At 43.7% G+C, this 27,595-nt stretch overlaps 1 protein-coding gene across 1 annotated transcript in view; it reads left to right on the forward strand.

Annotated features, from left to right (window-relative positions):
• Positions 1 to 27,595, forward strand: part of DPP6 (dipeptidyl peptidase like 6) — a 425,246-nt gene that overhangs the window by 109,976 nt on the left and 287,675 nt on the right. Inside the window, exon 6 of the mRNA XM_088832008.1 lies at positions 26,694 to 26,788. Within this exon, the coding sequence (XP_088688134.1) occupies positions 26,694 to 26,788 (95 nt within the window). The remainder of the gene's footprint in view (positions 1 to 26,693; positions 26,789 to 27,595) is intronic.

Here is a 27,595-nt window from a genome sequence, read left to right on the forward strand (position 1 = left end):
ACACCCCTACTCGACTTAGCCTCAGATTATGAAGAGAGAGTGTCCTATGCTTATCTAGTATCTGTTGGTTTTGTAAGGAAAGGACAGCCAAGCTGTCTGGGCTGCTGCTCTGAGTGATCAGTGTCCATCTGCCTCTGCTCCCCTGCTCCCAGGACTCAGCTCTGTGAAAATCAACTCCAGCTCTTGCCTCCCAGCCCAGGATGCTCCTCCATGAGCACCCACTGTGTGCCCCCTTGTCTTGCAGGAGTCCTGCTCTGTCTTGTCATCTTGCACCTGAATTCCTCATCTCTGAGCACTTTGATGGGTTTTTTCTTTCTCGCACAGTGCAGGGACTGTGGGTTGGTCTGGCCTGTGGGTTGGTCTGGCCTGTGGGTTACTCCATGGCATCTTTCAGGGACTGAGGTTCCTTTCCTAGTGGCTGCAGAGTCTGTAAGAGCTCAGATGCCTCCCCTGGATGCTCTGTAACTTGACATCACGTGGGATCTTTCACTGTGGAGCACATGGTCTCATAGCTGTAACACATGGACCCCAGAGCGTGCGGGCTCAGTAGTTGCAACACGAGGGTGAAGTTGCAGCATGTGGGGGTCTTAGTTCCCTGACCAGGAATCAAACCTGTACCCGCTGCACTGCAAGGCAGATTCTTAACCACTGGACCACCAGGGAGGTCCCTAGAATGGAGAGTTTCTTACAGGACGTTTTTAGGGACTGGGCCTGCAAGAGGTATACTTTCTTACCTGCATTTCCCATTGGTTGGGAGTCAGTCATGTGACCCCCAACTAACAGCCACAGAGGCTAATAAATTTAGTGTAGTCGGGTGACCAGGTGAAAGAAGGTCAAACCAGGTGAAACAAGGTCATGTACATCACTTCTGCCTCAGCTGTGCTAGAAACCAGGCACAGAGCCCCACCTGATTTCAAAGAACTCCGGAAAGTGTAGGCTGGATGAAGGCTTGGGAGGAAAAGGCAGTCATTATACTTTCTGGGCCTGTCAACCTTAGAGGTGGGTGATTGTATTAATTTTCTGCATTACAGAGTAAAATTACAAAATGTCACATCTGTGAAAATGCTTAAAATATGATAAAGCAGCGTGAACATGAGTGGAAGCGTCTTTAACAAATGGTTCTGAGACAACTAGACCACCATATACACTAGAATGACCTTGAACCTGTACCTCACACCATATACAAACAGAATAGATCAAAGCTGAATGTGAGAGTTCAAACTGTTACCTTGGGAGAAAACTGAGGAGTAAGTCTTCATGACATTGGATTTGGCAAAGGATTCTTAAATATAGCACTGAAGTATGATCAAGAAAAGAAAAAAATAGATTGAATTTAATCAAAATTGAGAGCTTTTGTGCTCCAAAGTATGCCATCAAGAAAGTGAAAGACGGACCACAGCATGAGAAAAAATATTTGCAAATCACAAATTTGGTAATGAACTTGTCTGCAGGGCATATAAGAACTGTTGTGATGGCCCAGTGAAGTAGGTAATACTGTTATCACCCATTCAGAGAGGTTAATTAACTTATTTGGTATCATCCATATGGTCAGGTTCAAAGCCGGTTTGAATACATCTCTTTCTCGTCCTGGAGGCTGAGTAGAAAGGCCAAACCATGCATTTGAGAATTCAGAGCAGCTAGAGGAATGTCTGATTTGCATTGCTGATGCTTTGTGCAGCAGTCAAATGTGCTTTTCCTAACCTACATCAACTAACTTGTCAGGGAAATTACAGAATTATTGTAAATAATCTATAAAAATGTATGAGCAAATGAGAGGGGAGCTAAAAGACTAAGCAAAAAACAAGTTATTATATTGTCAAAAATCAAAAATTTAGCAAAATTCTAGAACAGACTGGTAAACATCTGGAGTATCTTAGAAAAATATATTGTATCCTGATGTAACAGAATTGTAGGCCACCTGAATATTCCATTTTCCTAACATTTTACAGAAAATCTATTTGGATCCTACAGTAGTGTTGTTTTAATAGTTTTTACATTTTCAGATGAAATTGATTTATTCAAATATTCATTGGTAATGCAATTTTCCTCATGCTGTAAATGATCCTAATAGAATTTGCTAAAACATTTGAATTATTAATGCAACACAATGCCCTCGATGTATGCTAGATGAATGCTTGCCATAACTGTCACATAGTCAGTTCCACAATTCTTCATAGAACTGGAATCTACTTACACAAAATTCATCCAGTGATTAATGATAAAAGTCTTTGAGGTCATTGACAGAAAGCTGTTATTTTTCAATCTAAAATTATGGTACCCAGTTCATAAGCATACATTTTTCTCTAAATTGTGTATACTTTAAAACGTAATTGTGTTTTCACTTTGATTGCTCAGTTAAAGGAAAAAGCTTTATGTCTGTGAGACAGATCTTCATAATAGCATTATGATATCTATATTGGCTTACAGATAATCCTATCACAGGAATGACTTGGTTTTTTCTCTCTATTCCTGGTAACCCAAGTGTCCTGTTACATAATGTATTTTAAAGATGTTATATCAGTACTATTTTTCATGACAGAATCATGGAAGTGTATAATTCTAATAGTGATTTTTCCTTCACATTTGTGAAGCATGATGCCACATCACTTAAAGCTTTTAATGCTAAAACTCCTTGCTTTCAAGTGAAGAAAAGGGAATTACAAGCTAAAAGACATTTTAACCCTCCTTTAAGCTGCCGTGAGTTATTCCTGTGGGTGGAGGAGGAGCGGCTTTGTGGAGAAGATGATGGAGATGGGTCTTTGTATAGGAGATGGCCGCTCTCAGACCTTGAGCCACCAGTCAGCCTGTCTAACAGACAAGATGTCTGCTGTTATATTACAGAACAGAAATCGTGCACGGTGGGCAGGGAGTTGAGGTCATCGTCTGTGGCGATGACAGGCTTCTCGCTGAGAACGAATGACTCACGCTGAACGCCCAGTGGGTTTCCGACTGTTGATTGAACACAGACTCATCTCTTGATGGATGAACTTCGTGAGGACACAGTCATCGGCTGAGACACTGGTCGTTAGGTCTTCCATGAGGAGACGAACGTTGGCGGCTGTGAGACTCGGAGCAGGGGTGAATTCGCAACCTGTAGGAATGGGAAAAACCGCTGTCTGCCCTGCAGTGACATTGGTGGCTGTGAGACACGGAGCAGGGGTGAATTCACAACCTGTAGGAATGGGAAAAACCGCTGTCTGCCCTGCAGTGTTGGGCCACTCTACCTAAACAGCCAGCATGGAAATATGCGAGGTTTTAAGAGAAGCATCCTGAGAGCGTCCTTCCGGCTCTCAGCGTGTTAATCCCCTAGAACTGAGCACGAAGACGTGACCATTCATCATTGTCTCTTTCTCTCAGCCGGAAGGCCCCATACCCATCTAAGGACAGAGTTCCTTGAAGTGTCCTCTAGCCCCACGTCTGATGTAAATAGAATGATTTTCGTGCCTTCTCTTCCATGCTGCTGAACTGTAATCCACACTTCTGCTCGTTGCTACTAACTGATGCAGAGTTGCCTTGGCGCCCCACAGCGGGTCAGCCCCTGGCAGTAGCTGCCTTCCTCTTCCAGCACCAGGCTGTGGGGCTGGGTGAGCGCAGGGCCCAGGCGTTTGCAGGAAGCCTAGCCCTCTCCACCCTGTGCTTGGGGCAGGGCAGCACACGCGCACTCTCCACGGGCAGAGTCCAGGCTTCCCACCTCCCCTCTCTCGCTCCCAGTGACCCTCCGACCCGCCTAGGGGGCTGGTCTCCCCCGCAGAGGATCCCAGGATCGGGGTGCCCATTCTGGGGCTTGAACCGCTCACTCCCCAGGACAGATCTCCACACATAACAGTTCCCCTTTCCTCCACGTCCCCTCCCAGGGCCACAGGTCCCAGCCTGAAAGCCTCTCTTCCCTCCTTCCCAATTCTCTGTGGGTCTTCTTACACTCTTGGTTGTAAGGTGTCCGCCCACCAGTCTCCAGCTAGTTTGCCGTAAGAGCTGTTCCACCTGTATTGTATTTTTGATGTGTTTGCAGAGGGAGGTGAGCTCCACGGCCTCTTACTCCACCACCTTGGTTGGTCCTGACAGTTTCCTTTCTGTCTGTGCCTCGGGGTCATCGAAGAACCACTGACTGTGCTGAGTCTTTGCCACCTGCACACCAGACGACATGGTGTATGACGGTGTATGATGGTGTATGACAGTGTACGATGGTGTATGACAGTGTTATGATGGTGTCTGACAGTGTATGACGGTGTCTGACGGTGTATGATGGTGTATGACGGTGTATGATGGTGTACGATGGTGTATGACGGTGTACGACGGTGTATGACAGTGTTATGATAGTGTCTGACAGTGTATGACAGTGTCTGACAGTGTATGACGGTGTATGATGGTGTATGACAGTGTACGATGGTGTATGACAGTGTTATGATGGTGTCTGACAGTGTATGATGGTGTATGACAGTATATGACGGTGTCTGACAGTGTCTGACAGTGTATGATGGTGTATGATGGTGTATGACAGTGTACGATGGTGTATGACAGTGTTATGATAGTGTCTGACAGTGTATGACAGTGTCTGACAGTGTATGACAGTGTACGACGGTGTATAATGGTGAATGACGGTGTATGACAGTGTTATGATGGTGTATGACAGTGTGTGACAGTGTTATGAAGGTACATTACAGTGTATGACAGTGTATGATGGTGTACGGCCATGTATGATGGTGTATGATAGTGTATGACAGTGTGTGACAGTGTTATGAAGGTACATTACAGTGTACAACCGTGTATGATGGCATATGATGGTGTATGACGGTGTATGATAGTGTATGATGGTGTATGACGGTGTATGACGGTGTACGACGGTGTATGACAGTGTCGAACAGTGTATGATCGTGTATGACAGTGTATGATGGTGTATGATGGTGTATGACAGTGTACGATGGTGTATGACAGTGTTATGATGGTGTATGACAGTGTGTGACAGTGTTATGATGATGTATGACAGTGTATGATGGTGTACGACCATGTATGATGGTGTATGATAGTGTATGACAGTGTGTGACAGTGTTATGAAGGTACATTACAGTGTATGACAGTGTATGATGGTGTACGGCCATGTATGATGGTGTATGATAGTGTATGACAGTGTGTGACAGTGTTATGAAGGTACATTACAGTGTACAACCGTGTATGATGGCATATGATGGTGTATGACGGTGTATGATAGTGTATGATGGTGTATGACGGTATATGACGGTGTACGACGGTGTATGACAGTGTCGAACAGTGTATGATCGTGTATGACAGTGTATGATGGTGTATGATGGTGTATGACAGTGTACGATGGTGTATGACAGTGTTATGATGGTGTATGACAGTGTGTGACAGTGTTATGATGATGTATGACAGTGTATGATGGTGTACGACCATGTATGATGGTGTATGATAGTGTATGACAGTGTGTGACAGTGTTATGAAGGTACATTACAGTGTACAACTGTGTATGATGGTATATGATGGTGTATGACAGTGTATGACGGTGTATGACGGTGTATGATAGTGTTATGATGGTGTCTGGCAGTGTATGATGGTGTATGACAGTGTATGACAGTGTTATGATGGTGTATGACAGTGCATGACAGTGTTATGATGGTGTCTGACAGTGTATGATGGTGTATGACGGTGTATGACAGTGTTATGATGTATGATAGTGTATGACAGTGTTATGATGGTGTCTGACAGTGTATGATGGTGTCTACAGTGTATGACGGTGTATGACCGTGTTATGATGGTGTATGACAGTGTTATGACGGTGTATGATGGTGTATGAGGTGTATGATGGTGTATGACAGTGTATTACAGTATTATGATGATGTATGACAGTGTATGATGGTGTACGACCATGTATGATGGTATATGACAGTGTATGACAGTGTAATGACAGTGTGTGACAGGGTTATGATGGTACATGACAGTGTACAACTGTGTATGGTGGTATATGACAGTGTATGACGGTGTATGACGGTGTGTGACAGTGTATGACAGTGTATGACGGTGTATGATGGTGTGTGACGGTGTATGATGATATATGATGGTGTATGACAGTATATGACAGGGTTATGGTGTATGACAGTGTGTGATGATGTATGACTGTGTATGATGGTGTATGACAGTGTATGATGATGTACGGCAATGTATGACAGTGTTTGATGGTGTATGAGGTGTATGACACCTCAGAGCAGCGAGCTTCAGGGAGCTGGCGTGTGGGTCAGATAGATACTTGCCTGACCCACGGATCTGTCTTAAATCAGCTTATGTAACTTCATGCTGATTTTTTTTTTCAGAACACTTGATTTCCAAAGCCATAACCTTGGGACTGAATAAAAGTAAGAAGAGGTGAAAAATCCAGCTATACACTTTTTCAGCCCCTCTTTCTCTTTCCCATACTCTGCATCAAACCCGGTTTTCTGTCCCAGGGATCTTTTGCCCAACTGTTATAGAACAGATATAAAATTTACCCTTCCCCATTTGTCGGTGTGCAGTTGAGAAGCATTCCGTACGTTCACATTGTTGTGCAACCATCGCCTCCATGGACTCCAGGACTTGCTCATCTTCCCGACTGTGTCCCCACTGAACCCACTCCCCATTCCTCCCTCCCTGACCCCTGAACCCACCGCCCTACTTTCTGCCTCTGTGACCGTAACTGTTTTAGGTCTTCATATCGGTGGGTCCATGTCCTATTTGTCCCTTTGCACCTGGTTTATTTTCCTTGGCGCTGTGTCCTCCAGGTTCACCCATGTTGCAGCATATGTCAGGATTTGCGTCCTTTTTCAGGCTGAGTAAGTTTCCATCGTGTGTGCATATGTGTCTCCCATTTTGTTAATCCATTCATCTGTCAATAGACACCTGGGTCACTTCTGCCTTTTGGCTGCTGTGAGTGTATTGTCCTGGCTGCTGTGAACACGAGTGCACACGTGCGTGTGAGCCTCTCCTCTCACTTCTGTGTGCATGCCCTGAAGTGAAACTGCCAGAACAAGTGGTAATTCTGTGTTTGGAGTGTTAAGATATCACCATGTGTGTCTCAGGGATTCTTAATATTTCCAGAAATCACTGAAAATAGTGGATGACCTAGGGACACAGGACTGTTTTAATGCCATTTTGACAGCACCACCCAGGCAATTGAACCTAAAGGAAAAAATATAGGTATGAAACAGCAAATCATACACAATTCTCTTTCTTCAAGTAGAATTGCTTCTGGTTGGTGGCCTGTGACTACATCATGCAGAAGTGGCTGGAGAGATGACCTAATTTAGGAAGTCTTTTAAGAATGATCTGGCATAAAATTTACATTTGGGAAATCTCGTATGGCACTCTGAGAGGTTAGCTGCTATCCCCAGGAATGCTCTGTGATGGAAGTTTCTGTCCTGCCTCCTCCCTTACATTCTGCAACCATCAGGCCACAGTAGGACACCGAGAGACAAGACGGCGTATGATAGTAGCAGGAAAACCAGGTCCTATTCCTCTGCCACGCGCAGGCATTTGTTCTTTCTGAGTTTCCTTATTAGTTAAATAAACAAGATAAATGTGTGAAGATAGTGCCAGTGTTCCCTCTGGCTCTAAAATTCATCAATGCGAATGTCCCCACACCATCCCTGGTGCTCAGGGAGTGTCACCAAAGTTGGCCCGTGACACACATTAAACCTCCTGGCTTTTCCATTTTCCTTTCTCTCTTTTCTGTAGAAACAGTGACTCTCTCGGGTCAGGTGATACTCCAGTGAAATCTGTTGTGGCACCAGTTTTACTTAATTTTTCTCCATCAGGCTTTTCTAAAAGTACTTCTTCAACACCTACGCAAAGCTCTGGTGGTGGTTGGTTCAGACAGAATCATGAAAGCATCCCTGATGCTCAGAATCCAAAAGACTTGGGATCAGACTCTGTTTATCAACCTGGGAAGCACTGAGAAAATCGTATCTAAAGGAAAGCAGTGAGTTAAAGGGCCAGGGGAGGCGTCGACGGTCTCCCAGGAGAAATGGACCGCACAGACTGATTCGGGAAATACGGCTTACAGTCGTTAGACGGATGTGTCCTGAACAGTATGCCTGACTCCTATAAGCCAGAGAAGTAGCCCGGCTGCTCTCTTTGGGGAAGAGCAATTATTACTCACTGGACAAGATCCTGTACTTTGTCGTGGCACATGGGGTGATGATTACAGCCCAGACTGTCACGAGAAACACAGCACACGTGAAATTCAAACGTAAAACGGAAAGATTTGCCAGTGGCTTGAGTAAGTAGAAAATAAACTAGAAACCCAAGCAGAGATCAAACCATCAGATTTGCAGAATTGGCTGTCCTATTTGAGCGACAATCGATGGCATTTCTAAAGGACACGGAGCTCAAATGGCTCTGGGGTGTAGTTCATTTTAGCACTGTGGGGATTTTTGTGTTATGACAAAATGTGTTTGGTTGTTCCAAAGCGTGAAACCATCACCTGATCTTAAGTTCCACTTATATGCTTTCAGGCTTCCCTGGTGGCTCAGAGGGTAAAGCATCTGCCTGCAGTGCAGGAGACCCAGGTTCGATCCCTGGGTTGGGAAGATCCCCTGGAGAAGGAAATGGCAACCCACTCCACTATTCTTGCCTGGAGAATCCCATGGACAGAGGAGCCTGGTGGGCTACAGTCCATGGGGTCGCAAAGAGTCGGACACGACTGAGCGACTAAATACTCACTTTCTTTCTACATGCTTTCAGTCTTTTCTGTATCACAATATTTTTTTAAATAATTACTTTTTTATTTATTGGAGGCTAATTATTTTACAATATTATATTGGTTGGTTTTGCCGTACATTGACATGAATCACAATATTTTTTTTGTTTTCCTTTTGAAATGTCCACTATGCATTGGCTATGCCAAAATACATCAAAACGTAATATAACCTGGTCTGTCCCCTCAGAGGAGAAAGATACAGGCAACGTGGAAGGAAAAACATGAACTGAGGGTGGTGGAGAAAGTGCGGACTGAGGTCACTGTCTGTTCTTAGCAATGTTTAATTCAAGGAAGCTCGTCCATAGTCAATAACTATTCAATGTCCCAAGTTGAAATCACATGTTCAACCGAGCTGCTGCGGGGAGGGACAGGCGCACGGTAAGAGATTAGCACATGCAGCGCCTCAGACGGATTCGGTGAATGAATCAAATAGAGTAAGTAAACCTATGGTGGGGTTTGGAAGGCTGGCCATTGTTCATAAAATGAGATGCTTTGGCACTAGTGGGGTAGGGGTGTGTGTGTGTGTGTGTGTGTGTGTGTGTGTGCAAATCACATGAGAGTTACTAATGTTGATCTAGTTGACGTTGTTTCATTATGTGGAGTAAATGAAGTATAAGCAATTACTGTATATCTGAATGCATATACATGGAACCTAGAAAAATGGTACAGACGATCTTGTTTGCAAAACAGAAATAGAGACATGGATGTAGAGAACAGATGTACGGACACCAAGGGGGCGGGGGTGGGGTGAGCTGGGGGACTGGGGTTGACACATGTACACTGTTGATACTGCGCATAAATAGGTGACTGAGGAGAACCCACGGGGGACTCTACTCAGTGCCCTGTGGGGCCCTAAATGGGAAGGAAACCCAAGAAGAGAGAATATACGTGCACGTACAGCTGACTCACTCTGCTGCACAGCGGAAACTAGCGTAAGGTTGTAAAGCAAATATGCCCCAATAGAAATTTTTAAAGATATTGTTTAGGGGAGGAAATTTTACTTTATAATTTTGTAGTGTTGAGAGAAGGGGAAGAAAGCTTTGCCCACTGAGTCACACCTAGCCGATTGCTGTTAAACCATGCCTGTCTAATACATGATAGTGTGCACGTGTAAATCATTTAACTGCATTGCTGAAAGCCAACGCGAACAAACAAAACAGGAAAAGGGGAAAGTAGTAGAACTTTAAAAACTCCATTCCCTAATAGAGTAAACAGATACTCTACTGCAAGTTACAGTTGTCAATATCATTTACCCTGCACCAGTACTCTTCAGGCGCTTCCCTGGTGGTTCAGCTGGTAAAGAATCCGCCTGCAATGCGGGAAACCTGGGTTCGATCCCTGGGTTGGGAAGACCCCCTGGAGAAGGGAAAGGCTTCCCACTCCAGTGCTCTGGCCTGGAGCATTCCGTGGGCTGTGCAGTCCATGGGGTCGCAGAGTCGGACACGACTGAGACTTTCACTTCCTTTCATTCACTTCTGCTCTTCAGAGAGGCGGCTCTAATCAATGAGATTGCAGTGATGACCTTTGCCTGCTCCTGTTGCTCAGTCAGTAAGTCTTGTCCAGCTCTGCGACCCCATGTCTGCTCTCCCCGTAGCTGTAAACTGAGCTGAAAGTGCCCATCAGCCCAGAGAACAGGACCCATTAATGACCAGAGGTCGCTGCATTGTCTGTGACTGAGATGCATACCTTTAAAACGAATGCTACTTTGCCACTCGTAAACACAAACTCTTTCACCACAGAAGACTTGAAACACTATTCATTGATCTTGTGGGTGGCTATGATACTACAACCTAAAGATTAGTTGAGCCTTTTTCTACATTTGTTAAATTACAGTGCAATCAATCTTTTGAGCAAGTTGACTGGCTGCTTCTTAAATTGTTGTCTTTATTGACGGCATCTATGGAATATAATCATTGGATTTACAATCCTGATGATTCAAGTTTAGTTATCTTCTTATTTCAGATGGACTAGAGTGAAGTTTTTATCCCTTAAATTAAGTCAGGATTGTTATTTTTAAAAACTTTTGGTAAGTATGAAGTTTTGTTTCTGCCAACACTAACCTTATTAATTCATAAACACCTTAACTCTGCTGAATTTGAGATAAGCCAGTGTTCATATACCAGGTTATGTCACTTGGCCTGATGTGATTATTAAACTACCACCCACCTTGCACTTTCAAGTGTCCTGGTTTAGATGAAAAAGCACACAGTCATACTGGGGATATGTGAAATAGAAGGGCTATAGGATTCCTTAACTTTCAGGTTAGAGTTACATCAGGTCCCGCATGTAAAGCATTCCTATGAAGTCCTAGGAATGTTCACTGGACTACACAGATGTTGGTTGTTTGCTGTCAGGTGGCGCCGATAGTAAAGAACCTCCCTGCCAGTGCAGGACACACAAGAGACACAGGTTCAATCCCTGGGTCAGGAAGATCCCCTGCAGGAGAAAAATGGCAACCCACTCCAGTATTCTTGCCTGAAAAATTCCATGGACAGAGGAGCCTGGCAGGATACAGTCCATGAGGTTGCAAAGAGTCAGACAGGACTGAGCGACTTAGCACACAGTGCAGTACTGTTGGTAGAACTCGGTGGTATTTAGTAGTTAAGTGTGGACGTTATCCTGATGTCATGTGAGACAGGTGTCATTCACACCCGCGTTTGTTTTAGATGGTCATCTTTTTTAGTATTTCCTTATTTGGTTGGGCTGGGTCTTGGTTACAACAGGCAGCATCTTTAGTTGTGACATGTGGACTCTAGTTCCCTGACCAGAGGTCAAACCTGGCCCCTGCATTGGAAACTTGGAGTCTTAGATGTTGGACCGCCAGGGACGTCCCTCAGATGAGAATGTTGAAGCACAAAAAGTCCAATAATCTGTGTGAGATTGCACAGTTCATTGCTAGTAAAGGTGGGAGTTTTCCAGCACTTACTGTCAGGGATGTGTTCTCACTTCACTGCGATGAATGCACGACTTCCTCGCCCATAATTACGAGGACACGTTAATGACTGGTCTGTGACAGCTGCTCCACCGATGAAGCTCAGGGGCATAACCCAGGTAGCCCCAGCTTTCAGATGGATTGGTTCTGGCTCTAATTGGCTGGATCTTCTCTAACCATCCCAGCAAAGTCTCTGCAGTTCAGAGCTGGAAGGGAGAGGGTCTTTGGTCAGAGCAGTGTCGGAAGAAAGAGGTGGATTTACAATAATGATGTCATCTGGGACTCTTCAGTTCAGTTCAATTCAGTCACTCAGTCGTGTCTGACTCTGCAACTCTTGGGAGGCCCCTTACTTGGAGGAGGAGGCTTCCCCGGTGGCTCAGTGGTAAAGAATCTGCCTACAATGCAGTAGCCACAGGAGACATGGGTTTGATCCCTGGGTGGGGAAGACTCCTTGAAGGAGGGCATGGCAGCCGACTCCAGTGTACTTGCCTGGAGAATCCCATGGACAGAGCAGCCTCGCGGGCTACAGTCCATAGAGTTGCAGAGAGTTGGACACAACTGAAGCGACTCAGCACGCAAGCTCACACGTGCTTGGAAGAGAAGCTGGGCAGCAGGGCTGAACCTCCTCAACACAACGGCCCCTCGAGCATCTAATTAGGCTTCCCTGTCTACCTGAGCAGACAGACCCAGGCGACCGCTCAGCCTGGGGAGAGGCCTGCCGCTGACAGATCATAGTTGTCACACGTGCCACGTCTGCTTGAAAGAAACAGCCCACCAGTATCCACTGTGTAATCAGGCGTTTTGAGGCTTGACAGTCGCAAATGAGCAGGTCAGACGCAGTGAGCGATTCCTTCAAAGGTACCTGCCTCCTTTCCCCGTGAGAGAGAACCGCTAATCATTTGTTACCTTGCTTTTCCACCCCAGTGAATAGACAGAAGGCTGAAACGATTTTCTTCATTCTGTATAGATATCACCCTGCCTGCTCCTTATATTTTTATTATTTTTTTACTCAGAATCAAAAGGACAAGAGTCATGCAGAGACAAGCTTTTTAAAATAGGATTCTATCCCCAGTTCTCCTGGAATATCATTCATAACATTTCTTTACAAATAAAACAATAGGCAAATGTTGAGTAGGAAGACAACCCTTTCTCCTTTTCAAAGAAATGACTGTTGCAAGTGGAAATAGCATCCTATATTTATTCAAGTTATTCTTTCATTTTTTTCTTGCTTTCAAAATATCTTCATATGACAAATCAATTTTTATTAGCAGCTACCCTTTCTGAAAAGTAAGGCATTTTAATATTGAAAATGAAAGATTGGGGGTAAAGTAGCCTGACTCAGGAGAACACAGATGTGGGGCTAGAACCAGTCTTCTGTCTCTAAACCCGGAAATTAGATGTTAGATGTGGTCTTTATTACGATTAGATTCATCTCTGAGTAACAGAGAAATGAAAGCGGTGCTGGTTTAAACAAGATAGAAATGTATCTGTCTGTTAAATTCACTTTTCTCTCACATCAAAGTCAAGAGGGAGGATCTATGTTCTGTTTTGGTCTTATATTCCATTTCCAGGATCATAAAAGGTCCAGGATGGCTGCTCTAGCTCCAGCTATCATAAAAACCTTCCTGCTGGCAGGTTTGGAAAAGGAGAGGAGAGTAGCATGCTGTATTTCCTCAAGGACACTGCTTCAAGAGTTTCACTCTGTATTTATGGCATACCAGTCTGTGGAAGAGCCTGAAATAGAAGCCAGATTTCCAGGCTCCTGTTCCAAGCTTTTCCCAACAATCTGTCTGCTACCCTTGGCATTTGCATCAGATCTTTTTTTTTTTTTTTTGAAGGAAGACACTCAAATTTCTGTGTTTCAGCCATTCTTTAGTCTTTGTCAGTAGAAGGTGATTTTTCTCACAGATGCCTGGATAAACAAAGGTGGTCATTGCAGTTCAACCTGAAAGTACTTTTATTTGCTAATTTGTTCCATAATAGTCCTTGAGGGTGAACTTGAGTTTACTTTCTGCAATAGTCTTCTTCCTTAAACGTAAAGTCTGCTGACAATTAGGTTATTCGGCAAATGTCTTCTATACTTGTACTGGAAAATAGCTATTGTCATCAAATCTCTGTTGATGGAAGTATGCAGACAGTTTAACATTATTCAACTCTCACCATTGTGACTAAAGTGATAGCCCACAGAACTATGAATAATACCACTTTTTTGAGAAGTAATTGCTGATTTACTAATAAGCTGTGGCATTGGAATGACATAAACAACATGTTTCACTGACCAGTGAATTTCATAATCCGTTAATGGTTCAGGACTTTTTAAGATATCTTATTTTGATACTATTTAATATTCTAAAAAATAGTGATATTTATTCTGTAAGTTAGCTTGTTTCTAAACAAGTTGATAGCCAAAATTACATTTCAAGTATTGCAGTGATTTTCTTTCCATAACCCATCTGTGAAATGTTGTCCATATCTTGCAAATAAAGAACTTTATTGAAGAAGAGTATTTTAAAGGTAAAAATCATGAGGCTCATGATTTTATGTTAATATAAAATAAACATCTGTCAAAGACTTTATTTAGCTCACAAATTAAGGTGAGAACCAGTAAGATCTGAAGAGATGGGTGAAAAAAAAAACAAAAAAGAATGTATGTAGCCGATCACAGTACTGAAATGAATTTGCTGGGAAATATTTGACAGCGTTAAATACAGAAAGAAGTGTTTTTTCCTTTTTGGTAAGTTTTCCATATAATAAGCTGTTTAAAAGTCTAAACATGATGCTGTGGAGACACATACAAATTGTTCCCCGTAAGAGGAATGAAAATTTAAAAGATTTTTAGAACCTATCTGGGCCATCCATTAATCAAAGACAAAATTGGGTGATCTCAGATCCTGTGATGAAAACTAAGTGAAATTTAAAGCCACTCATGTCATCTTTGAAATGTAGATCCTTTCCAAGTAATTTCCAAGCTGAGGCCATTATTTGTTGGAAAGTACTTGTCGATGTAATTACCCAAGCTATAAAAGTGAGTCTTGCAGTGTCATTTCTTCATAATTTGAAGCCCACGGAATTTAATCATCCACTGTTCTGCATCCATCCACTTCCCCATCTCCACCCCCAGACAATCCAGCTCTTTGTTTCCAAGATTTTAGATTTTCCAAAGCAAATGCCTCCTAATACGCTCCAGTGTAGAGAACACAGATCCCTGGTTCATTCTTGAAAGGGGGAAGGGAAGCCTCACCTGCAGTCCTAGTTTATTCTCAGGATCCTGCAGGAAGCGGCCAGGCTGTCCTGCCACAGACAGGGAGCTGCAGGTGTGAATCAGGAGGTCTGTGTGAGCCCTTGAGCCAGAGGGAACGGGTTAACCAGCAAGCGACTCTCGAGTCTATACCTCATTTCAGGCTGCGGATGAAGCTGGGCCTGCGCCAGACCACAGGGTCAAGTCTCAGAGTGTCAGCCTAGACTGAGTGGTATCTGGGTTGTGTGCTTGCTGGTGGGGACCTGAGTGCTGTTAGCATTTAAGGAGTGGATTTAGAAAAGCTTGCTCTCTTGAAAGACAAATTTGAGCCCACATTGCCTCCCTGTGACATTTTTGTGGTATAAACCAGAGAAAAGAAAACCCAGAATACAAAAAAAAAAAAGTATTTTTTTTTTTTTTTCAATTTTTTGGAGCCCTTTGGCTACTTCAGACCTAAACACACAGGTTAGACAGCAGCCCTCCCCCAGAGCTTCTGGACAGATGACGTAGGGTTAGAGTTAGGGTTAGGATAATGGAGGCAGATTCTTTACCCTCAGACGGTAAAGAATTCACCTACAATGCCCTCAAGAAATCTGCCTGCAATGCAGGAGACTCCAGGTCGATTCCTGGGTCAGGAAGATCCGCTGGAGAAGGGATAGGCTACCCACTCCAGTATTCTTGGACTTCCTTTGTGGCTCAGCTGGTAAAGAATCCACCTGCAATGCAGGAGACCTGGGTTCGATCCCTGAGTTGGGAAGATCCCTTGGAGAAGGGAAAGGCTACCCACTCCGGTATTCTGGCCTGGAGAAGTCCACCGACTATACAGTCCATGGGGTTGCAAAGAGTCGGATACGACTGAGCGACTTTCACTTTCACAGTGCCCTAACCCTAAGTCATCTGCCCCTGGTGGCTCAGCAATAAAGAACCTGCCCACAATACGGGAGACATGGGTTCAATCCCTGGGTTGGGAAGATCCCCTGGAGAAGGGAAAGGCTACCCACTCCGATATTCTGGCCTGAATAATTCCACCGACTATACAGTCCATGGGGTTGCAAAGAGTCAGACACAACTAAACGACTTTCACTTTCACAATGCCCTAACCCTAAGTCATCTGCCCCTGGTGGCTCAGCGATAAAGAACCTGCCCACAATCCGGGAGACATGGGTTCAATCCCTGGGTTGGGAAGATCCCCTGGAGAAGGGAAACGCTACCCACTCCGGTATTCTGGCCTGGAGAAGTCCACCGACTGTACAGTCCATGGGGTTGCAAAGAGTCGGATACAACTGAGCGACTTTCACTTTCACAGTGCCCTAACCCTAAGTCATCTGCCCCTGGTGGCTCCCACAATGCGGGAGACATGGGTTCAATCCCTGGGTTGGAAACATCCGCTGGAGAAGGGAATGACTACCCCACTCCAGTATTCTCGCTTGGAGAATTCCATGGACCGAGAACCCTGGCGGGCTACAGTCCATGGAGTCATGGAGTCACAAAGAGTCGGATGTGACTGAAGCATATACTTTGCTTTTATTTTCAGGGTTAGGATTCCACATATAGCTGTGCTTTTTCCAAGTCTTTCCGCGTTTACGTTATTGCAGACTACTGAGGAGCATTGCCTGTGCTGTACAGTAGATCCTTGCGGATCATCTGTTTTGATTAGAGCAGCCTGTATTTGGTTTTGGCTTGGCAGCACTCAGTTCTGTATTCTTCCTCGAGGAGGCAGTTAGTTGGCGCTGGTTGCCCTCCGTCTGTGGTAGCAGCCCCCGTTGATCGGTACCTTAGCTCATTAGGAGCTGCACAATGGTGGCAGTCCAGTTCCATCAAGCTTTTCCACTTAATAGCTGGAACCCTTCCACAACATGAAACTTCCCTTATCTATCTTTCGGTTGCCCGATGATACAGCTGGTATAAGAAAGAAGGGAAATTTTCTCGATGCTTTCTTTTTTCTTCACCAGTTTTCCAATAGTGTGTTGATTTATAAGCATCTTCTCAGGATGACCACTTGCATTAGCTGTTTCTTTTTGAAATACCATTCTAAGTTCATGAATGCACGCAGTGTTAATGAGCTTCAGTCCGGTGCAGTACGCTCTTAGCTGACGGGAGCCCATTTTGCCGAAAGTTTTTGCTTTCGTCTCAGGTTCAAAGGATTTGTTAATAAAATAAGCGGTTTGTTTTATACAAATAGATAGTACATATATTTATTAGAGAATTATATAGCTTACTTTCAACACACTAACGTTGAAAGGAAAGAGAAATAGAAAGAGCAGAGGACACATCACCAAATTGGGTTTTGATGAACATCCAGACTTAAACAGCCCTGGGAAGTCCCATGCCACAGCACATCTGGAGTCCCAATTAGGAAAAGGTCCCAGGCAGCGCGTCCGCTCCTCATGTGATACTTCAGAGACTGGAACTCGCGGTTCCTGCTTATAATCAATCCCCGGACGCAAACTTACATCCTCATCCATCTGTGAACAAATCGCTGCCCTGGTGTCAGGTTAGTGCTGTTTGTTGTGTGAAACGGCCTGTTGGTAAGCCTGGGACTCAGTTGGTCAGGCCCCCTCTAGGGGCTTGAGGATCTCAAGATTCACCCTGTGTCTTATCTGTGGGGCTGCAAGTCTTGCACTCACAGCAGGCACTCACTCACACTCACTCAGAGTCAGGGCAGCAGCGTCCAGGCAGGTTAGAAGCAAGGTCAGAGGGCTGTTCTTCTTTGTCTCTGAAACCTGAACAAGACTATTTATTTAATTTCCGTAACAGAGCCTTTTCTAGCTGGTTTCTGAGCCATTTGTCATGATCCTAACAGAATTTGATAGGACAGCTTCCCTGACAACTTCTTTGTTCCCAGGGGCTTCCCAGTTGGCGCAGGTGGTAAAGAACCCACTGCCAATGCAAGAGACTTAAGAGACTGGGGTTCAGTCCCTAGGCCGGGAAGGTCCCCTGGAGGAGGACATGGCAACCCACTCCAGTATTCGTGCCTGGAGAGTCCCATGGACAGAGGAGCCTGGTGGGCTGTGGTCCATGGGGTTGCAAAGAGTCGGTCACGACTAAAGCAACTTAGCATGCATGCGCTGGTCTCTAGGGTAGTTCCTGTCCCAGACCTGGAATCAGCCATTTACAGGAGGAATCCTGATTTCCTTTGCTGGGCAATAGAATTTCTAGACTACAGTGTGGATGTCAGGGATTTACATTTTATGACCATCATATGGCTATTGACTGTTACAGGAAATGCATGCTGGGTATTGGCTTCCAAGGTGATGCTAGTGATAAAGAACCCGCCTGCCAATGCAGGAGACATAGAGACTTGGGTTTGATCCCTGGGTCAGGAAGATCCCCTGGAGGAGGGCATGGCAACCCAGTCCAGTATTCTTGCCTGGAGAGTCCCATGGACAGAGGAGCCCAGCGGGCTGCAGCCCATGGGGTCATAGAGTCACACATGACTGAGGCAACGTGGCCCAACAACGTGCTGTGTGTGATTTGAATATCCATGAACAGGAATAGATTATATCTGAGAAAACAGGCAACACATGGAAGGGACATTGTTTCTATCAGCATTGTTTAGAATTGAAAGAAGATAATCATGAGAAAAATCAAATCTACTACATTTATTATGTACGCTATTTGTTTCAGTAATTAAAAGCTACTTCTATGCATTGATTCTTTGTGATATTGATATAATCAGGATTAATATGCTCCTCAAATCCAATCAACATATACAAATTGTACTTGGCAAAGACAACTAAATTATCTCAGTTTTTAAGAAATCTATTGCACCATAAAATGCCATACATTTTTAACATTTTCACCATGGATAAGACTTTCAAAAACTGCTAATAAAGTTGTATTGTTGGGCAAAAGTAAGCAAAGCATCAAATTAGCTTATATATTATACTGTAGCTCAAACAGTAAAGAATCAGCTTGCGATGCAGGAGACCAGGATTTGATCCGTGGGTTGGGAAGGTCCTCTGGAGAAGGGACTGGCAATCCACTCCAGTATTCTTGACTGGAGAATTCCACGGACAGAGAAGCCTGGCCGGCTACAGTTTGTGGGACATCGCTGAGCAACTGACACACACACATTATACGAAAAGTGAAGGACTGAATTTTATCTTATTTTTGGAAGAGTACATAAAATAATTCATTGCATTGCTATATATTTTTATATCACAATTAGGGGAAGCAAAATAAAAAATAACCATCTTCTGCTAGCTACCAATGCAACTTTATTTCTATTTCTTAAACATTTTTAGCTTTGAAGAATTCCTAAAGCACACAAAACAACCAAATTACTGATGTACTGTAAATGCAAAGCACTGGATAGTTAGCATGTGAAGAAGTGACTAGCCAGTGGGTGGTCATGTGTGAGATTTTCTTGGGGAAACCTTTTCCTAAGAACCTCAGCATGTTTCTTGGCATCCCTGTTGAGCATGGCTTTTTGTTTTCCCTCCGTGTCCTCAAGGCATTCAGATGCACTCCTTCTGTAACATGTAACTCCTTGTAACTGGATGTAAGATGTAACTCCTTCTGAGCAGGGAATAAAATAGCTGTAACAGAATCTCACAAAGAGGCACAGAAGGTATAATTCGAGAACACCACTGCACACCACATCCATCTTTCTTTCGGCCTAGAGCGCCCCTTCTCGTACCAGGAGTCCTGCCCGTTGTTCCACAAGCAACTTAGATGTCTGGAGACTCAGACTCGTGATGGGGTGAATTTGTTAAGTGCATCACACATTTTTTAGCACCTACTTTCATAACAGTCATTATGCTAAGAGTTAGAAAAGTCGAATACGTATGGGCTCTGCCCTTGAGAATTATGACTCTGGTGGGAGAGACAGAGTGTTAGTGGCAAGTAAGCAGCGTGCTGCGGTGAGTGCAAAACAGGCTGAATGAAGTGAGGGTCAGCTGAGAGGGAGGGCTGTGTGCCCGCCAGAGGCACGGAGACTTCCCAGGGGGAGACGGCCCCTGGCAGGGCTGGGCGAAGGGCACTGCGGCCAGGGCAGTGGCAGGAAGCATCAGAGAGGAGTCGCAGGCAGGACTTGTTCGGATGCTTAACGGGGGATGGTGGGAAACTTAAGAAGGGAAACCCAGGCCAGGATATGAAGGGCTTCGAATCGAGTGTCAGACCAAGAAGTTTGGCCAAAGTAGTCCTGGCCAAGCAGCCAGTGACAAAGTTTGGAAAAGCAAATGTGGCCTGGTCCAAATGGGATGGAGGGCCCCACTGGGAGGCCCTGCAGCAGTCCTGGTGGGAGTGACGGCCACCCAACCCTGGGCAGGACCATCAGACGTGACGCGTGAGGGGCAGGATGAGCAGGAGACAGGCAGAGTCTTGGGAGAGTGAAAGTGTTTGTCGCTCAGCTGTGTCCAGTTCTCTGCCACCCCATGGCTCCTCTGTCCACGGAATTCTCCAGGCATTCTCTGGAGTGGATTGCTGTTTCCTTCCTCCGGGGAGCTTCCTGACGCAGGGATTGAACCCACGTCTCCTGCATTGCTGGCAGATTCTTTATTATCTGAGCCACCAGGGAAGCCCAGAGTATTGGAAATGAGGGACAAACAGGAGTCAGAGGTTGAAGAGGGGCAACCTAGGAGAGGGAGGTAAGAACTATTGGGTTTAAGATGGGCTTCAGTTCAGTTCAGTTCAGTTCAGTCGCTCAGTCGTGTCCGACTCTCCGCGACCCCATGAATCACAGCACGCCAGGCCTCCCTGTCCTTCACCAACTCCCGGAGTTCACTCAGACTCAAGTCCACAGAGTTGGTGATGCCATCCAGCCATCTCATTCTCCGTCGTCCCCTTCTCCTCCCGCCCCCAACCTTTCCCAGCATCAGAGTCTTTTCCAGTGAGTCAACTCGTCGCATGAGGTGGCCAAAGTATTGCAGTTTCAGCTTTAGCATCAGTCCTTCCAATGAACACCCAGGATTCATCTCCTTTAGAATGGACTGGTTGGATCTCCTTGCAGTATAAGGGACTCTCAAGAGTCTTCTCCAACACCACAGTTCAAAAGCATCGATTCTTCGGCGATCAGCTGTCTTCACAGTCCAACTCTCACATCCATACATGACCACGGGAAAAACCATTGCCTTGACTAGACGGACCTTGGTTGGCAAAGTAATGTCTCTGCTTTTTAATATACTATCAAGGTTGGTCATAAGTTTCCTTCCAAGGAGCAAGCGTCTTTTAATTTCATGGCTGCAACCAGCATCTGCAGTGATTTTGGAGCCCCAAAAAACAAAGTCTGACACTGTTTCCACTGTTTTTCCATCTATTTCCCATGAAGTGATGGGACCAGATGCCATGATCTTTGTTTTCTGAATGTTGAGCTTCAAGCCAACCTTTTCACTCTCCTCTTTCACTTTCATCAAGAGGCTTTTGAGTTCCTCCTCACTTTCTGCCATAAAGGTAGTGTCATCTGCATATCTGAGGTTATTGATATTTCTCCCAGCAATCTTGATTCCAGCTTGTGCTTCTTCCAGCCCAGCGTTCCTCATGATGTACTCTGCAAGATGGGCTTAGGGATCCAGGAATACAGTTGATACTTTGTAGTAAATAGAATGTAACCTTTAAAATTGTATAAAATGTTTTAAATAATAAAAATTTTAAGTTCCAATAAAAACATTTTTTAATAGAATGTAAACAGTTCTTTCAGGGAAAATTTTTTTAAGAAAGGAGACAAAGGTGACTCCGCATCCTTTTCTCAAATATTGTTGACAGCTGGCATACACTGAGGGCTCACCTTGAGCCTGGCGTTGTTTAAAACACATGTGTGTATTACGTGCATCATCTCATTGACTCCACGTGATCAATAGAAGGTGCATACTGTTATTTCACCTATCCCATCATACAAAAGAGAAGTTATCTTTAAAAAGCATTGTTAGGGAGAGAAAATGCAGTCAAAAAATAAAAGTTGTAAGTCTCCAGGAAGATAGGAAATTTCTACACTTGCATTAATTTAATAAAATAGTCAAAAATTGTATAAAACACTATTAGGGAGACCTCCAGGGGAGAATTACTCAAAACATCATTCTACTAGAAAATTTCAATACTTAAGGAAAGACGGAGCACACAAAAAATTAGCTAAGTGAGAGTCAACTTAATGAGACAAGTAACATGCTTAATTTATGACCACATACAGAACTCTGCATTTACAGTTAGAGAATATGTGTTCTCTCAAGAAAGTCTTCCAAAAATGGGCCATGCGTCAGTCCATAAACCAGTCTCAACAAATTTCAAAGAATTAGTAATACAGATTTTTCTGACAACTGGTGATGAATAAGAGTGTTTTGCATACATTTGCAGATTGGAAATTCTCAGTAACAAGTTGAAGAAGAAATTGTGACAGAAACTGAAAATGCATAATACTAAGCAGTAGTGAAAAGACTGTTCTACCCGTTAAAACTTACAGACTCAGAGAAGTAGTTAAGAACATTTGTAACACAGTTGTGATTATACTAGAAAAGAAGAAATGCTGAAATTAACAAGCTCAGTGTCAGACTTACGAAAAGGAGAGTGATGAGATAAGATAGAGCTGGAAGTAATGAAATTGAAAGTATAGGTACGGCATTTTCTCCATCTGGCCCGCGAACCACACGTGCATGAAGAGAAGCCCGGCAGACCCACCGAAGAGGAAGTGTCTGAACTGAGGATGAGGCTGCTGTCCGGAAAGGCACAGTCGGCCACCCAGGGTCAGCAGAGGAGACCGCAGTCACTGGGGCGTATTCACAAAACCCACTCAAAGCTGGACTGCAAAGAAGGCTGAGCGCCAGAGAATTGGTGCTTTCAAACTATGGTGCTGGAGAAAAGTCTTGAGTCCCTTGAACTGCAAGAAGATCAAACCAGTCAATCCTAAAGGAAATCAACCCTGCATATTCATTGGAAGGACTGATGCTGCTGCTGAAACTCCAATCCTTTGTCTACCTGATGTGAAGAGCTGACTCACTGGAAATGGCTCTGATGCTGGGAAACATTGAAGGCAGGAGGAGAAGGGGACGACAGAGGATGAGATGGTTGGATGTCATCACCGATTCGATGCACGTGAGTTTCAGTGAACTCCGGGAGGTGGTGATGGACAGGGAAGCCTGGCTGCTGCAATCCATGGGGTCACAAAGAGTTGGACATGACTCAGTGACTGAACAACAAAACCCAGAGTGTCCAGAGATTAACTCATGATGTCTAGGAAATAATAAAAAATTGCCTTAGACATGAAGAACCAAGAAAGAATGGAAGACACTCTCAACATAAAAGTAACTGCATCTGATTATGAAATGAACCCGATTTTGGAACTGAGAAGCAAGGGTTTTATAAGATTCTTTTAATTATTCTCAATGAGTTAATGTGATCGTGTTTTTAGTAAATGAAAATCCCAAAGAAAAACCTCAGCAGAAAAATAGAAATAATAAAAAGAACTGAATGGACATTCCTAAACAGAAGAATGCAGACTCTGAAAATTTTAAATTCACTGTGTGGATTTGATAGTCAAATAATTGTGACAGAGCAAAGACAAAGTGACTTTGATGATAGATCAATAGAAACGATTCAAGGTGAACAGAGAGAAGAAAATTCTTTAATGATCAGAGCATCAGAGGCTGTTAGATAACATCAGGGTGCCCAATATATGGGAAATTGGAATACCAGAAGGAGAGGAGACAGATAAAGGAGTAGAAAAATTATCTGGCAAATAAGTAGCTGAAGATTTGGTGAAGATATAAATGTGCAGATACAGGATGCTCATTAAACATCAAACAAACATGAAGCAGGCCGACTCTAAAGTTCATCGTTGTCAAACTGCTGGAAACCACAGGCAGCAAATAAATCTGGAAAACAGCAAACATGCACAGAAATGACAGGCAGGGAAATGATTCCGGGAATGGTTGACTCCTCATTAGAAACCATGGCGACCAGAAGACAGGGGAACAGAACTTCCTCTAAAAAGAAAAAAAAAAAAAAAACATTAACCTAGAAACCTGTATTAAGATAAATACCTTTCAAGAATGAAGGCTGAAGGAAAAGACTTTTAGACAAAATAAAGTTAGTAGAATTGGTTGCCAGCAATTCGTATAATCAGAAATCCTAAAGAAAATTCTTTAAGAAGTAGGAAAATGATATCTGATGGAAACTCATATTTTTTATAAAACTATTGCCATGAGAAATGGTAAATAGTGGATAAATGTGAAGGACAATGTTTTTCTTTTCCTTTTTTTTTTTGCTTTTTCTTCTTAATGTCTTTATAAGCTGTGGTATTGTTATAAACAATAATTATAACGTTGTCCTGTAGAATGTATAAAGTACTGATGTCATACGCATGACGGTTACCACAGGGTGAGACTATATGTGGCCCTGAAGCCTGAAAGCCTTCCACAGTGTATTTCATGAGAAGCGGCATGATTAACTCTGTAGATGCTGCAAAGCTGAGTACATGTTACAGTCTCTAGGACAACCACTAAAAAAAAGGAGAAAGCAAAGAAATACAGCCAAAAATAGGGAAATTAAAATTGTAAAGATTATTCAAACAATAAAGTGAAAATCAGGAAAGAGGAAAACAAGAAGCAGAGAGTAGAAAAGAAACACACACCCCCCAGAGAAGACCACTGACCAGGCTCCATCATGCCAAGAATTCCAGCCGCTGCAGCTGCCAGGACAGACCACATCTGGGGCCCAAAAATGTCTTCATGAGCTTTGAAATCATGCACAGAATATTCTTTGATTCAGTGAATTTAAATTAAAAATCTGTAAAAGATAAGACCAGAATAACTTTACATGTTTGGAAATTAACATATTTCTCAATAATCATTGGGTCAAGCAGATTTTACAGCAAAAATTAGAAGTAATTTGAACTGAATAATAACATAATTCAGCATATCAAAATTTGTGAGATGTAACTAATGCCATGCATGAAGGAAAAGTTTTGGCTTTAATAGTCTTACTGAAAGGAAGCAAAATGAAACCAAAATTCTAAGCTTCCATCTTAACAGACTAGAAGAAGAAGAGAAAATTTTTAAAGGCAAAGCAAATAGAAGAAAGGAATAAAAAAGAAAAGAATGTAATTCTGTGGAGCAGAATTTTAAAAGCATAGAAATGGTAATACCACTGGAATTAATCCTGTCTGCACAGCGTTTGTCATTCATCAACTAATCACTATGTGAAATGCCTTTACCTGCATGCTGGCTCAGTGCCACCCCACTCACAAGGACAGTATTACTTCTTTCTTAAAACACTTTGAGTTTAGTGGGTTTACAGTATTGTTGGTTTCAGGTATACAGAAGAGTCAGTCAATTACACACATATATATCCACTCTTTTTTCAGTTCTTTTTCCATTTAGTTTATTTTGGAGCATTGAGTAGAGCTCCCTGTGCTATACAGTAGGTCCCTATTCAGTTCGGTTCCATTCAGTCGTGTCCGACTCTTTGCGACCCCAGGGACTGCAGCACGCCAGGCCTCCCTGTCCATCACCAACTCCCGGAGTCCACTCAAACTCAGGTCCATACAGTCAGTGATGCCATCCAGCCATCTCATCCTCTGTCGTCCCCTTCTTCTCCTGCCTTCAATCTTTCCCAGCACCAGGGTCTTTTCCAATGAGTCAGCTTTTCTCATGAGGTGGCCAAAGTGTTGGAGTTTCAACCTCAGCATCAGTCCTTCCAATGATCACACAGGACTGACCTCCTTTGGGATGGATGGTTGGGCCCTTTCATTTATAGTATGTGTACACAGACACGGACAGTACCTGCCTATAGTGTGCAGGCATATATAGACACATGCCTGCACGCCTGTGCACACACACACCCCCCTCTGCATGCGTACTATTCAGTGGAATTGCTCTATTAATGTTTTTATTTTTTGATATTTAATTGGAGGATAATTGCCTTACAGTATTGTGTTGACTTCTGCCACACAGCAGTGTAAATCGGCCACAAGTACACACACGTCCCCTCCCTCCTGAGCCCCCCTCCCCCACGCCCCGTCCCACCCCACTCCTCTAGGGAGTCACAGAGCGCTAGGCTGAGTCCCTGTGACGCTTTAGCAGCTTCCACTGGCTGGCTGTTTACGCGTGGTCATATATACGTGTCAGTGCCGCCCTCTTGGTCCACCCCACCCCCTCCTTCCCCACAGTCGGTTCTCCATGCCTGTGTCTCTATTCTGCCCTGAAAGTCAGGTCATCGGTTCCATTTTTAAGGAGGTATTTGGAATCTCAGTTGATTTACAAAGGCCTGGCGTGCTGTGACTCATGGGGTCCCTAAGAATCTGACCCGACTGAGCAACTGAACTGAACTGAAGTGTCGCTGAAGATACAGCGTGTCGAGTCAAAGATACACGTAAGGGAAGAGCTGCCGATTCCTCCAGGAGCAGCAAAGGGAGCTGTGGACCAAATGCAAGCAGTCTTGCACGGTGTAGATGTAGCTTTATGATGTGTACATATACAGATTTCACTCTAGTTTCAGATACAGGAAGTCAATCCCTTTAGTACCAACTATCGTCCAACTCTTGTGGTAGCAGTTTCCATAATCTGCTCATCTGTGTGTCCCAGTCCAAAAAATTCTAGAATGTTCTAAAGATTGTGTGCACTTGCACTTTATATGTCTGCAAGTAGAGCAGGAGAAGCGATTCATAGAGAAGCTTCACGTGCGGTTATATGGAGAGGAACTGAATATATTTCACCATATTTAATGGATCCTTCGATGAAACACAGGATATGTTTTTGTTGGAACTAGTCAGTTCATTTTACCTAAGTGTCTGTCAAAAGCTAGTGAGTTCCTTGGTGTTTCATGTTTCTTTTTTATTTCCTCTCTTGTAGAAAAAGAATTCCTCTACAGAGAGCAGAAAGGAAGTGTGATACTGCGGAATGTTGAAACAAATACTTCTACGGTGTTAATAGAAGGCAAAAAAATTGTAAGTACTCCCTTTAATGACCAGGATAATTTCAGTTTTCCCGCCTTCGAGTCAATAAAGCAGAAAACGACTTTCAGTTTCAACTTTTAGTATAGCCAAGCAGAAGCAACAAGTTTGTAATACTACAGACTGAGCAGCTAAAGATAATGTGAAACTGAAACCACACTAATTTAGTAAGATGAAAGCGTGGTTTCCCTAAGTGTATGGTGCCTTTCTCTGAGGGTGTTGGGAACAAGCGTTGCATGTCACGTATGATTGAACGACGAGTCCTAAGGCTCTGCACATTTACGGAACAATTGGGGGCAATGCAGAGAATACTTCAGGGTGGCTTGGTCTGTCTCATTTTTTAAAAAGCGCATCCTCACATGCACAGGGAATATTAATTTAGGCAGTGACAGTGCTTACTCTATAATGACATTAAGTGATGTTTATGCTTTGGAACAAGGATGGAGTCGATATGAACGCCAGCACTTCATCATTGGGAATACCTGTTTTCCAAAGATAATGGCATTAAGATTTGGAGCTCTTGTACAGTTAATGGTATTTATTGAAGAATTGGCTGAAGTGATGCACCAGAAATCAATTTAAAGAGCATCAGCTCTGCTTTTTTCCACATATGTTCACACACATTTTTAGAAGGAATCAATCTTCAGCTTTAGGGAGTCTATCCTTTTCTTGTACAATACACTGAAAGGAAGTCATGGGAAGAAACTGAGGTAAGTCTGTTAAAAGAGAGACATGAGACAGACCAAGAATCCTCAGTCAGAATGGTCATGACAAGCATCTGGTGTGAATCAGAAACACGAG

This window comes from Moschus berezovskii, chromosome 3, assembly GCF_049115385.1.
Source record: "Moschus berezovskii isolate FMDL1 chromosome 3, NW_MosBer_1.0, whole genome shotgun sequence".
Lineage (NCBI taxonomy): Eukaryota > Metazoa > Chordata > Mammalia > Artiodactyla > Moschidae > Moschus > Moschus berezovskii.